General features: G+C 49.6%; 1 protein-coding gene and 1 long non-coding RNA gene across 5 annotated transcripts in view; one reads left to right on the plus strand and one right to left on the minus strand.

The window, feature by feature from the left end:
* The window catches only part of LOC105699120, a 999-nt gene extending 648 nt beyond the window's left edge, over positions 1-351 (plus strand). The window contains exon 3 of the long non-coding RNA XR_001103990.1: positions 244-351. This is a non-coding gene — a long non-coding RNA (uncharacterized LOC105699120). The remainder of the gene's footprint in view (positions 1-243) is intronic.
* Positions 9-14,732, minus strand: LOC105699117 (SIN3-HDAC complex-associated factor). 4 transcript variants are annotated; one of them, XM_012423864.1, is made up of 7 exons: positions 14,713-14,732; positions 12,242-12,352; positions 7,899-7,995; positions 7,673-7,826; positions 7,401-7,578; positions 7,162-7,330; positions 9-7,046 (listed from the first exon to the last, which is right to left on the minus strand). In XM_012423864.1, the coding sequence occupies exons 3-7, from the start codon at positions 7,970-7,972 to the stop codon at positions 6,416-6,418; spliced, it is 1,206 nt and encodes a 401-aa protein (XP_012279287.1). In that variant the 5' UTR covers positions 7,973-7,995; positions 12,242-12,352; positions 14,713-14,732; the 3' UTR covers positions 9-6,415. The 4 variants fall into 4 exon arrangements, with proteins under 4 accessions (XP_012279287.1, XP_012279288.1, XP_012279290.1 ...); XM_012423865.1 differs by lacking the exon at positions 14,713-14,732 and adding an exon at positions 13,558-13,767; XM_012423867.1 differs by lacking the exon at positions 12,242-12,352 and having other exon boundaries at positions 14,713-14,731.
* Between the last annotated feature and the right edge of the window lie 15 nt (positions 14,733-14,747).

Below are 14,747 nucleotides of genomic sequence, written 5' to 3' on the forward strand. Positions count from 1 at the left end.
GAGTCGCGGTGTCCCATATGCGGGCATTTCTTAGTTTCTTTTTTTTTTACACAATACTTTAATCAATGCTTAACAAATGGAATAATACATAATACTTCGCACAGTATGTACAATCACTGCGAGTAAATGAATGTAGAAATATCTGGATCTTGCGCATGTACATAAGCACTATGAGTAAGACAATTAATCGTACACTTAAACGTTACAGATATATCAGATCGTTAAAATAGTGTGATATAATAGGTACTCGGATGTATTACATTCCCTCGGGATGAAGGAGCGAAAACAAAGGACCGATTTCCTCACTCGACGGTGTAATCGTAAAATAAATCAAGAAAACGCCTCCCGCGAGTAGAATAATCTCCCTAGACATTGTTACTTTTAACTGAGGGAGGACTTTCCCATTTCTCATGATTTCTTAGTCCGCTCCGAAGAATCCCTTAAACCCTGTCGAACTCGGCCTCGAGGTTCCCCCGCAATGCACCGTTCCTTTGACACGATATATCCCCGCGCTCTTAACTCCCAGCCGGAAGTGATTCCCCACCGGAAGTAGGTCTCTCGACAGCCTAGAGACCCGAACGACTCGGGGAAACTTTCGACTATAGATTTACCCCGACACTTGCGATCACACAGTCCATGACTTACTACGCCATCCCGCGAATTTACCGACCCGACGAGTCGAATGGCTTATTAACTCGTTATTTAACAAATTGAAATATTCAACTCCTCGGGTCCCTATGAGAATCCCTAATACGAGGTACACAGGTAGAAAAGTAACGAGCTCGACTGCACGTCTCTGTACATACATGTACAGTCTAGTAAGTGCACGTATACGCGTACTCGCCGCCGAATTTGGTATCGCCGCGGAGACTGGTCTTTGATTATGTCGCGATCTCCCCCCAGATCGCTGGTTTACCGTACAAAAATTATTATTTTATCGTTATAAATACCAATTTCTGGGCGTAATTCCATTCATTCTGAGCATTACACCGGGCGGAAAAGCGGCGATCGCTGATGGACCTCGCGGAACCAAAATGGCCGCCGTTCGCCGCGTCCCCGCTAGGCGACCATGCCGGTCGGTTTCGGTATTTACAATGCGTAATCCCGATTGGACGAGGATATGTTTTGCCGGTGGAGACGCCTCATCGAAGCCCGTTATATCCTAATTTGTGTGATTCTTGTGTGACTGATGGACTCTTAACAATTAGCATCGGGTTGGCCAGCGCGTCCCGACTCACTATAAGGCATCTCTCAAGAAGCCTAAATCAATTTAGGATGGAATTGACTAGCCAACCCGATACGGAGGTCCGCGGCAACGCGACCGGACGTCGCGAAAGGTGGAATTTCGCCGGGACATCTCTTACAATGATTAGAATGACCTCATTAGTACTATGGTACAACGTATGTACAAACGCATATCATACAGATAACCACTGAGATACAACGAGATAATAATTATGGCAGTCACCGTTGGTTATTGACACAGGTCCGGCGTTACACGCGTAACCGTAAATTACAGAAATCCCGGGGCGAGCTCGCAGTCGATTAGCGATTCGCGAAAAAAAAAATAAAAAGAAAGATAGAGGAAAAAAACAAAAACAAAAAGAGGAAATTACAGAGAGGACTAGACCGAAGCCGAGCCCTCTCGCATTAGGCGACGGAAGTCCCTAATATTAATTGAATATAGTTGAATATAAATTAACAGTTATCTGCTTAGTACATCGATCAGTCTCACAATCGTTATTCAAGGTTGATGTAGAAATTCACTCCGATGTAAATAGGCCGAGGGAGGAGTCCAAGTCGAACTCCTCTCTCGGACTTCTACCGAGATCAAGGCTCCTTTTAAATATATATTTATGTATATATTTACATCCCTGTCGTAAATCTTCTCGAATGATGTTTCTTGATTTTCTCGATTTTACTATAAAAAGTATCGGACCGCCTCGGAAGAGGGGGGGAAAGAAAACGTATCCGTGGAAATAACTGACGCGGGAACTAAAGGAGACTTGAATTGCAAGTGACTAGGCGAATATTGACACCTTTCGTCCGTTGAAAATCCTCCCTGTCTACTCGATCAGAAGAGAATTGAGCTCGGCCAAGAGTAGAATCTTCGAAGAGGGCATATCAAAATTTCCCTCGCCCCCCTAAAATCCTAGCCCATGAAAAATCCCCCGAATGGGGAATTTCCCATCGAAAATCTCGGATACGGGATTCCCCAGTTCCTGACCTCCGCGACTAAAAATTCCAGCTTTCCGGGGATTTAAAAAAAAAAAAAAAGAGGTCTCCAAGACTTTCGAGCCGCGACATCGGGGGCGAGGTAGGATAGAATCGATCTCTCGGCCGGCTCGAATACAATATCGAATTTATCGCTGCGCATCCGTGTCGATCGTCGCGTCTGATTACACTGCTAATCGTAATAATGTATATCGCATACAAAGCGCCTGGAGGCGCGTAAAGACGTTCGTTCGAAAGTTTCCTCGGGCTCAGTTGCGGCTCAATATGTCGGAAAGGAGTACTTAACTAGATTGACTTACACGTTAAAAGTAGTTCTCGATTAAGTTAAACGTTATCGGAAACTGTCAGGGCCGGCGCTCAATCGGCGTGTCGCAGCTCGGGCAAGATCCCTATTCGTAATTAAGGTAATCGCACGCGATATCGGAAATCAATGCTCCTCGAGACAATGTCCTCTCCAATCCCCTCTGGTGCAGAATCCGACCGAGGGAAGAGCCAGCCGAGCGCACGCGGGCCGTAAGGTTCAAATTCCCGGAGCAAAGCTGCGGGAATATGAGCCTTACCGACCGACCGGCTTTCCCAATTCCGACCGCACAGAGAGGTTCAATCCCTCATTCTCTACCTTATCATTCGGTTCCTTAAACTCTCGGTCTAAGCAGACTTACAAAATCGCCTCTCTTATCTTAGAAAAATGCACGCCCGATACATGCCCTCCATATACATATATCTATCCGACATACACCCTACGTACAACTAATTAGAGTTACATATAAAAATGTAATTTCGCGCAAGGATCTCTCTGTTCACCTCGCAGGTATTCCTCTGTCTCTCCTTAACGGGTGCTTAATCTATCTGCTCCCATCCGCAGAATGCACCACGTCGATCATAATTTAAATGTACAAAAAACGACTCTCCAGAAAAAAAAAAAATAAGAAAGGGCTGGGGGGCGGGAGAAACGAATAATGTTAATAATATTAGTGATAATTAAAAAAAAAAAATAAAACCTCATAAAAAGAAGAAAATAAATAATTCCACGAACATATTGCCAGCAAATCGACTTGGAATCAAACATATTGCCCTGCGTGGCAGTGCGCGCTCGACCCCCTCAGTCTCGCGGCGGAACAAAGACTAATTGGGTGTAAAAAAATATATGTATATTATATATATATATATGTGTGTATATATATACGTTTATATATATAAATTTGTAGGAAGAGGGGGGGAAAACGTCTTAGATATTGCGGGGCATTATATAAACGGAATTAAAAAATAAATAAGTTACATAATTGATTGCCTATCATAGGGCAGAGCATCCTGGAGGGATCACAGGCAGAGTTAAGGGGAATTCTCCCGGGCCGACCCTTGGAAGTCGGCAGAGAGGTTAGCCCCGGACTTAGCTGCACAATACTAGAAAACATATGAAACGAGGTCCGATGCACAACCCATGCGATTCGCAGACCCCGACCCACAGGTGCATCCGGGATATCTCGAGCACGAGGGTAATAGATAAGAATCGCGCATCCTCGTCTGGATCAGCTGATCGAGAGATATCACGGATGCAAGCGACCGCGAAGAGGGGCCGCACAAACAAGAATTCTTCCTTTACTCCCGTTGTGATCCTAAAGTCGCGAAACGTAATCCTACACTGCGCGATACATATGTATACATATAAAGAAGAATATCGAGTTGTCGGCATTCACAGTAAGGAGAGATCATCGCGGTCTCTTAGTCAAAGAAATATTATATAAAGGAGGTCTGCCGGAGGACGAGGGTGGGTCTCGTCGTCCGCCCGGTAGACCGCAGATTCGATGTTTGATTCCAGAAACGAGGACCGGCCGAGCCGTCGTCGTCGACTCGCCCTGGTTGCCCTCGCCTTCCCTATACACGATTGTCAGTGAGCCTAAGTTAGGTGGGCAGTGGCCGTAGTTCTACAACTAGTTCAAGACTGGCGCGAGGCCCGGCATGGGAAAGACCAGGTCGTGGGTCGAAACTCCTCATGGAAGAGCGAATAAAAAAAAAGAAAAGAAGGAGGAAGAGTGAATTAAAAAAATAAGAAAAAAAATTCCCTATGCCTCTGGCCGGGCGTCGCGCGGTTTTCCTAGGAAATAAACGGTTAAGAAACGCGGGCGTCGTTCCGACCGGGCGAAATCAAGGAGTCCCGATCGCTCGATTCGAATCCGCACGAGATCGTGACCCGCGAGACAGGTCACCGTGGGGAGTCTCGCGGGTCGGCATATTGCACATGCGAAACTCTTGGCACCATCCTACCGACGCGTTTGGCTTTAGACATCTCATAAGGAAATAAAACTCGCCGAGAGAAAAGTACTAAGTCTCGTAAAATGCGCCTCTCACTGATGTACTGTCGTACACTCTGGACTTGCCGGCATAGGTCCGCTAAGGTCTACCGGCGAGGTACAATGTAAAAGCCAACGCGACCTACGCTCGGGACAGGTACAGCGGTACTTGTGCATTTGTTCGTCAGTGTGCCCGTCTCTCAAACTAGGAACTAACGCATTAACCTTAACTACTAGCCTATGATAAATCGTCAAGGCGATGCAGCGCGACCGGGCGATTGGACGTGCGAGGTGGAGCCGAGCATGGACTCCTTCTCAAACTTGATCGCGACCCCTCGTCCGAATCCCTATCCTCTCCGCGCCTGGACCTTCTCCTTCTTTTTTCTAAGTCCACATCTCAATTTTAGGACACAACGTCCGGCCTGCATCGCCTTGATTTGCCCGCGAAAACGGCACCTCTACGTCGCCGATGCAGCGGCATCCTCACCATGGCGGTGCTCGCTGCAGGGCGCGAGAAGGCATCGCATCGGAGTCCGTTGGTCCATTCAGCCAATCCGATTGCCGTGTCCTACATACATATATATGTATATATATATATCCCTTTCCTCTCACACAATTAATACTGCCTAAATATACCATCATAGCGACGCGATGCTATAAAACCGGACGCACGCAGTTCCTCGTTAAAATTAAGTTACTCTTATTATTGCTATATAATTGGGTCAGAGTTAAACAGTATCTGAACACATTGTCTCGTTAGCCGCGTTTAGTCGCCTAATTTTAATGTCATGGAGCCTCGGTTAGGTCCACACCGTGTCTCGAGATGCACCAGGATAAAAAGTGTAGAAATCTGTGACCCTAAAAAAACGAGCCCTCGGGGCTCGCCCTGTATCGAATTCGATTGGACCCGAAGTTGTTAGAAAAATCGATTGGCATCTTGGAACACCTATACGAACATTAATTGTGTATTCACATAGACGATTGCAAGTACAGATGTAGCCCAGATTCCGAAGCCGTGGATGGGTATTGGTCGTTCTCGCTCTCTCTCTTGCACCTAGCGATATACATATATATAAAACTTTGTCTATCGTTGTATATACATATATACCTCTCAATGACGTTCACAAAGCGGTTGATCAACATAAATCGCGCCTATGTAACGTAACTGCCACTCGCCAATGTTAAAAAATCTTACATATCTCAAGTACAACTTTACAGTATCATCACAGTGTTTTGATGTATGCCGCTAATTAATAGACTCTTACTGGTTAATCTCCCGCCTATCGTTCTATCCCGAAAACTCGCCACGTCTTCTGCAAATGACGCGTGGATAGTCAACAGTCATGGCTCGTGGCAGTTTATAAGCAATATTTATGCTACAAACGGTGCCCAAATGGGGACGAGACGGAGCTTCCCGATCGCGACCCACAAAGTGTCGACCACCACCTTACACATTTTTCGTCGAAAAACTTTGACCGAGAACCGCCCGATCGAGAGCTCCACCCGCCCACCGGGGCCCCACAACAGTCATTGCGTACAAAATCATAAGAATTCCATTATCACCGCACTCTCGTAACATGATAAACTCTCTAATTTGTCTTGGACAGGATAAAAATTTAGGACGCGCCCGTCCATAGCCCTCGTTGTCTGGGGAACAGAGCGACGCGCCAGCTAGCACATCGGATATATGAATATATATATATTTATATATAAGTCAATGTGCTACCGAAGAGGCCTAACGTCGAGGGGGAAACGTTCGTTCCCCGGGGAACCGTTTCCCCGCTCGCGGCCGACCGCTTCGGCAAGATGTATGTGTCTAACTACACGATGAAGAACGCAAGAATCAATGAACGGAGGAATAAGTTAAGAGACTCTACGAGGGACTGACATTAATTGGAGACGGACTGCCTCGAGGAGGCGTGCATGGCGAAGTCGACAAGCGGGTTAGTCGGGATGTTGACCATAGGATGCGGGATATTGCTACTGGTCAGGGTAACGCTGGCCGAGGACGCCAGGGTTATGGGCTTGCACACGAGCTGATCGACCTGTTTAAGGGGCACCAGTTTAATCGGCACCTCAGCTTTTAACCTGACAGCTTCCGATATCGGGATCGCCTTTAGTTGCACACTCTTCACCGGTTGTATCATCTTCACGGCCTGTTGCTTGACACTAGAGTGGGAGTTTTGGATGAGCTTGGTGATCTTGCTCTCGCCGACTCCTTGGTTGGAGGACTCGTCATATCCCGAATCCGAGGACGAGTCGCTGAAGGACTTGCTAGTGGGCTTAGGCACCGTTGTCGTGTCGACCGCGGACTCCAAACTGTGGGCCGGACTTGCGGACGCTGAACTGTGGGCTGGACTCGCCGATGCCGAGCTATGCTGAGGACTGCTTCCCAGGATGTTGCTCTGCCTCCGTTGTTGCTGTCTCGCGATGCAGCCTATGCACGGCTTTATCAGCGATGGGTCCACTATCACCTCCCCGTAAGGACCCTTGAATATCGTGCCGCAGCAAATCACCTCCCTGAGGAAATCGAGCGAACGATTAGTGTCGCGCCTTCTAGGCATATAAGAAAAAAGGACAAAGCGGAGCACGGTAGCGCCTCCGGTCAAAAGTTAACTACGGATTTCGTAATTACCTTTTAAAGTAGGACAAGTCGATGAAGCCGTTGTCAGGCAGATGGTCCTTCCCGTCGAATTCTCCTTGTTCCATGGCCAACCTTCTGACGCCAGCAGTGACCTCGTCGCTCCCCGCAGGACTGCCGGCTCTGCTCGAGCCCTTGCTGCCAGCTCCGCCCAGATAGTCTTCTAAAAATTAAAAATGCATTCAATAACACTTTATGAACAGAAATCCACTATCATTGATATCGGTACCAACCGGTCAAATCGTCGCTCATGGCCGGGCTCTGCTCGCGGTCGCGCTCCGGCTTCAAGTAGACGTGCTTCTTCTTCATGATCTTCTCGAGCTTTTCCGGGATGTCCTTCAGCTTCTTTTTATTTTTTGATTTGAACTTCGTCAGCGACTTGATGCCAGGTCCTGCTCGAGCGTCCACAACCTGTGCGGAGGGATCGTTATTTCTCAAGTTCAAACCGAAGATGCAGCGCACAATGAATAAGGCAAATAAATAAATTTCTTAATTAACTACTCACGTGTCTCCAGTTGCGATTGCTCCCAGCTGGCAACTTCTTCCAACGCTTAACCAGAAGGACGCAAGCATTGCAAATCTCCCCTGTCCGCCGTTCCTCCAATTGGAAGCATTCGATAAAATCCTCCTCGTACTTCTTGCTGTCCGTAAACCTCGAACTGAAAGCGGATAATTAATTTTCTTACCATTTGGCAGGAGAACGCTTACAAGCGATGGCGTTTAAATCTCACCTGCTAGATTTAGCTTTGCAGATGCAGCAGCCGGTGCTGGACCGATAAACTTTCGGCTTGTGGAAACTAAACATCTTGTCCTGTGCTACTGTTGTATCTGCAAACAAAATGGCCACCGATTAGTCCTCCGATCTACGCGACCCATTCGCGGACTGTTTCTTGGGAAGACGCATTCGGGTTAATCGCAGTCTGACCGGAAATTTAGATAAGAAAAATTGAGTGAGGTTCCAAAAAGCGCATACCTCCGATTGCCTTGAAACTTCGTATACCGACCTATTTTGACCCACTGATAACGAATACGACAGAAAAAAGAAAAAAATGTATACAACATAAAAGACGTATTTTCTGAAAAGCTAGAATTCTTATCTGAAACTTTTCTCTCTTAAACCTATGCTAATCGAAATAACGTGAAATTTTGCAAAAATTGTTAACAATCATTTTCATCACGAAGATAACACTTGCACCAATTTTCGCAATCCTATTCGTAACCAGCGGGTCAAAATATATTGGGACACGAAGTTTCAAGTTAATCGGAGATACGTGCTTTTCGGAGCTTTATCAGGAAAAGTTTCCACGTCAATATTTACCGGGCAACTTACGCAGCTACTTTGTTTCCTTATCAAATTGCCTGTTGCATGAATGAGAAACCGATTCCCGCAGGCCCCATTGCCTTATCGATCCGGCCGTATAGCAACTATACTTATAATAAAACACAGAGGCCCAGAGATAACGCCGAGTCATTTTTTTTCTCCCTCGCGTGACCGAAGGGATCGTTGCCCGGACGACGAACGACTCACCCTCCGACTGTTTCCTAGATAAGTCTCCTGAACATTAGGATACTCACTTAACAACGTCGTAATACAATCCACGTTAAGATTAATCGGTCTTAAGGTTCCCTACCGTTGTGTAATCTTTTCCTATTTACATCATCCCCGGAAGTTTCACCCCTCGAATCCCTGGACATATCGACCGTCATTCAAGTCACCAAACATATCTCCTCTGGTCCACAACTCGGCGCCATTTTGTAAATCTATGACGAAACGACACTCTAAGGACCTTGTTCTAACTTAAACAGTTTACTTACTAAATCCATGACAATCCGAACCCTCGGGAAGGTAAAGACAAGTCCGTGCAACAGTCATTCAAGGAACCGTTGTATTCCCCGCACGCCGCCATCTTGCGAGCGCCGTGACAACCACTCGGTAAACAAGAAACTCGGTCCAGATGTCCATTACTCGCAATCGTATCCCCGGACGAGAAATCGATAAGATCACGACGACCAAATAAACCCAACCGTGTGCCGAGAAGTGTTACAAAACACACCGGGAAATACGAATCGCGGTACCGCGCGGGGGATAGCAACCGCACGAAAACAAAATGGCCGCCCTCACGTGGGGCTGCCGTTGGGGCGACAAAGCGGACCGCCGTATGCCCCCTCGCGGTCGGGAAAAGAGTCGCGGAAAGTAAAAATAGTCCCCGTCCTGTCACTGCCCATCTTTGTTCCGAATCTCCGTGCCGGGCGCATTGGCAAAGCCGGCCAAGAGAGACCGCCGAGGGACTCCGGGCGATTCGGAATAACGGAGAGCGTACGCGCCGTGACGCACGCACGCACGCTGTCAAAGGGGACGCCCCTAACCCCACTTTTTCTCCGACGCAGCCCCACTTTTGCCGAGCGGACCCCCACGCACGAGTGGCGCGTCACATCGGGACAACGTTGCCGCTCCGTCGACTGTGCGTCTCTCTTCTCTTTCGACACTTTTCGTCCCAGACTCGCGGAGGATCGAATTAATTCGCGGAATTTTATACCTAACCCCAGTCGATTCATTAACACAAAGTCGTTTCGTTTTCGAGCCTGGAGTCAGATCCCCATGAAACCATAGTCGCGCTCCACTCTAAACAACGATAATCCCACCTTTCCATCGCCATGTCGGAGTCCATGGCCTCTTGCCCTCGATAATGATTTAATCATCGTTAAGATCGCGTTAATATCCAAGAATGCTCTGCTCGACCACATGTCACCTAAATCGCCTAATCCCCCTCCGGGGCTGCATCCGCTCACGTAGAGAGGAAGTGGCGGCAGCAGGTGCGAAACCGATCCCGAGCGCAGCGCCCCTGTCGGCGCGGCGGGGAATTAAAGCGCCGTCGCGGCTTCCTACTTTTTGCACGTTGAATTCGGCGGACCGCAGCTGCTCGCACAGCGGTCCTCCCAAAACAAACATGCAAACGCGACATTCCGACATCGACTCGACTGCGGAGAAAAAAGAAAGGAAAAAGAAAGAAAGAAAAAGAAAAAGAAAAGAAATGGGCCTGGAGATCCGGAGGAAACGATTACCAGCGTGATTCAATTATCCGCACGAAACGGGAGCGCCAAGATTCCGCCGAGGAGGGAGAGATTTCTTTTTATCGCCGGGGCTCGCGCGAGATGGATACGAAAATAAAAGCGGTTCCCTCCTACTTTCCTGGGACGCGCTCTAATCGCAGCCGAGCCTTCCGTCGCGTTTCTTGACGCCTCCCCCCCGCCGCCGCGCCGTTGGGATGCGCCCGAAAGATAAAAAAAGGGAGAAAGAAAAAAAAGAAAAAGAGGCAAAACCTCCGGCGCGAGGTTCTTCTTGACGGGAGGGTGCCTTTGCATATATTCCCAGCTGCGCCTGCGCCCATCGACGCATCCTGCGACCGCCCTCGAGAGAAAAAGGACCGCTCGAGGAATTCCCGGCATCCCGTGGAATCTGACCTCCGTAGCTCCTACCGCGTTCAATTAGCGTTTCCTTTACACGAAGGCGCGCGATCCCTTCCTAAGAGAGCAAGTTTCGAAATTCGGCCGTCGGCTCGAGTCGCAGGTTACCGTTGCAGGACGCATTCAGGGCCGACGGGGGGTCGGCGGTCGGAGGGGAAGAGGCAGGGTGCACCGGCGACGTTGCCACGCGTTACGTTGATCGGGTTTAGGTGGAGGCGAGCCCCCTCTACGTATAACGCGATTCAATGACCCGAGTGGACCAGGGTTACGCGTGGTAGGACCACGGGGACGGGGCCCTGGTTAAATGGACCGGGTCAGGACCCGTACCTCCACGGAAACGAAAATGATAATGGACATTTTATCATATTTCCTAATCACATTGGTTAAGCGGGGCGCAGCATTGGAGGTGCACCTAGGTACCTGTCTCACGATATCTATCACCGGGGAATCTGGCTTAGCAGCGGATCGATAAGGAGACTTATCAGGGGGCGTCGAGACTGCAACGATTGCGGAATCGGCGAGAGCCTGATAACGGGGGCCGCGACCCCGGCCGGGGGATAGGACCGCGAAAATGAGAATTTTCGAACTCTAATGCGGACAGGCGATCCAGTATACGCGATTCAATACAAAACGGGGAAATATACCCGCAATATGTGACAATGTACAACAATGCGACTCCTAATACATTGTTTCGCCTCGAGATAAGGAAACCGCGACGTCGGCAAGACCTCATCCGCTCCTCACCTTGGGTCCCCCTTTGTTTTTCGCTATTCTACCCGGTCCCTACGCGGTTAGACACCGAATAAATCGAAAATATTTTCTAAGAGTCGCCGATGCCGAAATTCCCGATAAAGAACCGATGCCGGAATCCCTGATAAAGAGTGGAGGGGAACGCGCCGGGTGCTCCGAATTTAAACGTCGACACCTCGGCCGGCGAGAGTCCCTCGTGGAAACGAGATCGAAAGTTTGTTTTACGAGGTAACGGTGTCATGGACACGGCGCCATACATAATGTATCAGACGAGAGGTGGGATTATCGTCTAGTAAGCGTCTTTCCCCCGCGAGTGGTCGTTAAATAATAAAGGGTTGCGCAACGGAGAAAATTCGCAATTAGATGCCTCACCGTCTGGCGGTCTTTCTCCCGCTTTTCGCGACCTAATCCCCGACTACTCCATTACCCCGCGGGATTTTGCAACGCCTGTATCTCGTAATTACTCGCGGAATTACTCTTAACGCCTCTTTATTTCCTATTTCCACCGTTAAGCGTTCTTCTCCTCCACGAAGAGAAGATTCTCTAAGTCGCGCGAGCCGACGTCGAGGGACCAGAGACTGGGAGTCGCTTCTCGTGATCCTTTTCGAAAATGGAGATTTTACGGCCGGCTCGGGTCCCGGGCTCGGCCTCGCCGTTAAACGGGCGTAATTCGTGTAGCGGAACGACCAGAGGTAGCTGACAAAAAGTCGCCGTTAACCCCGAGGAATGCACTCCGCAAGGCCATCTTGGACCAACTTCTCCGCACAGTTTGTGTTAAACTATGCAAACACCTTGCAGACATTCTGAGATTGTCGTAATTGCATTCGGAATATGGAAAAAAAAAAAATTGGGGGGGTACCTTAAAATTGCAACCTTTTCCGGGGACACGACGCTTCTCAGGGCGTTTCCATGGAAGGCTCGGTTTTCGGCGCGAAGAGAGACCTCTGGAAGAGAACGAAAACTCGGCCTCCTGGAATGACCAACAATCGGGATTAATAAGATCCTCGGTCGTTAAATTTCGTAATATAACAAAGTCCCAAGGACCGCGCGAGGTCGGTTTCGCAATGGAAAAAGGAAATTCGTCCACTTCTTTTTTTTTTTCCCTCCTTCTTTCCTACTTTCTCCGACGAGCCGTCTCTCGGTCTCGGCTGGACCAACCAGGAGGAACGAGCACCGGCGTGTTACATCGGTGAAAGTGGGAGAGAATGTATTACGAATGTGGAACGGCTCGCGAAAGGGTGGCCGCGCGGCATAATTTTATTGGGCATGATTTTCCAGGTTGCATAGCCAGGGAGGATTATCGCGCGTCTCGATAACAAGTGATGCCAACGTGCCCCTGACACCGTTACCCATTGATCCAACTTTCCTCCTCGCTTTTGCAGCCGTTGACCCATTCTTCGAGGCCCATTCTCCGAACGCGACGTCCACCGAAGAAGGCGAGATCGCAACCCAGCAAGATTACGTCAAACGTGACAATTTAATAAAAAAAAAAAAAAAAATATCCCAAAGACTGCGCGATATTTCGGAGTCCTCGGAAGTCAACGGTTCCGTCGACTGGAGGGTATCGGGCCGAGATTAGCCTTGCGAATAAATTAATAAAAATAAATCGAAACAAACAAATAAAAGACCGACCGCGTGACTATCTCGCGGCGACTCGGCCCCGCTTTGGGAATCCGTGCATCGATGGCCTTGCAAGAGTACGGCGAATAAACAAAATAGATAACGTCTACAAAAATAAAACGCCAGCCTGCAGAGGCTCGACGAGAGAATCTCGCTCTTGCCTTCGAACGTCTCGTGGATTCGTGGGAGATTGGTAGAAAAAAGAAAAAAAAGTACTTTTTCCTAAATGCGCACTTTCAGACATAGATGATTTTCGATCGTGGGCTATTTTAACTCCGGCGACGCTCCGATCAGCCGCGAAGTCGCACTCGCCGCGACAATCTGACCTAGATTCGTGAGGGAACGAGTTCCGACGAAAAAGAAAACCAAAGGTGGATTTTCAGAGGCGGATAAGTCTAGGGAAGCTGGCCCGAAAATTTGGGCGATAAGGTTCAGATTCCCCGGTAGAAGTCACGGGAAAATGGCCCTTAGGGTTGAGGACCTACGGTAACCATATATATGATTTTCGAGGGACTCATAAAGTTGGGGCAATAAAACGACCGGCTGCGTAGTTACCTGCCACGTGACCCATTTAACTTCTCAGACCAGATATATGTACGTATTCCGTAGGCCATCGATTTCGAAAATCATCCTCGTTACAGAAAATCTCTTCTAAAAGCGCAACGAGACGTTGGCTAGTCATCCTCCCCGAATTTAGATTAACGAGGAGCGAACGCGCGTTTCGAGAGATCGTCACCCGAAAGTGGAGTAGTGGAACGGTCAGGGATGCGGTTAGATAGTCGGCGTCGGCGTTGCGTATATCAAGAAGGACGTGCGCGAGCGGCGATCGGACATGGCGCGTGGCAAGCACGGTCGCCGCCATTTTCCCGCTCCACCGTCACCCTCCTGCCCCGCCGGCAGCGACACTTTGCACACACGCGACCAGGTCGCCGCCAGCCGGGCCGTCAGGTCCCGGGAATAATGCAAAACCCGGAGGAAATGTCCCCAAACACGTAGACATCCCCTCGCGCGTTACCCCGGGTTAACTCGCGATCTAAGGATCCGTCTTGCTCCCGTAAGAGCTTCGTAAATATCCTGCGCGCCAACGGACAACGCCATGACAGCCGGATACACGGCGTGCCAACACAAACAAGGCCCCCCTCTGTCGGCCATTCGGCGGAGACTCCGTCGACGAGTCGCCGTTCGGCGTCTCACGATGACCGCCCGAAGATTTGGGGGTTAGGTTAAGAATCCGCGGCCACCCCCTCGCCAGGCTCGCGGCTATCCACGCGGTTGTCGCGCTCTTGGCGACGCGCACCTCCGTCCGGCCGAAATCCACCGAGTCACCCCGAGTCAGGTCGCGGTGAAAGTTTCGCCACCGACACCTGACAGAAACTCGAAGAGTTTCCTCGCGGGTGCGATCCTCTTCCTCGGCGGAGGTTCCGACACGACGACGGGGCCTCGCCTCAGGCCCGATTTGTCCCCGTCGACGAAATTCGCTGCGAACGCGCGACTGCACGCCTCGGCCTGGCTCAGGTTCTGGCTCTGCCGAGCGCCCGGAGACGCTTGACATTTCTCGACAGGTTTCTCGCGCGTTTCGCGGTAACCGCGCGTGACAATCCCCCCCGACGCGGCCCGTCCGATGGCCCGTCGGGTCCCACTCGATTCGAGGCGAGTCCGCGCGAAATATCGCGACAAAACGAGGAATTTAGTGACGGCTGAATTGCTTACCTTTTCAATACAGGTGACGGCTGGATTTGAGAGCT

The sequence above is a fragment of the Orussus abietinus genome, unplaced genomic scaffold, assembly GCF_000612105.2.
Source record: "Orussus abietinus isolate OABI.00-Male unplaced genomic scaffold, Oabi_2.0 scaffold3, whole genome shotgun sequence".
Lineage (NCBI taxonomy): Eukaryota > Metazoa > Arthropoda > Insecta > Hymenoptera > Orussidae > Orussus > Orussus abietinus.

Excerpts from the sequence above, each read along its gene's own strand:
- LOC105699117 (XM_012423863.2), bottom strand. The coding sequence starts at position 9,040 with ATGACTGTTGCACGGACTTGTCTTTACCTTCCCGAGGGTTCGGATTGT. Across the intron at positions 7,996-8,982 it reads TTCGGATTGTCATGGATTTA|ATACAACAGTAGCACAGGAC; the intron begins GTAAGTAAACTG and ends TTTTGTTTGCAG. Across the intron at positions 7,579-7,672 it reads GCAATCGCAACTGGAGACAC|GTTGTGGACGCTCGAGCAGG; the intron begins GTGAGTAGTTAA and ends CCCTCCGCACAG.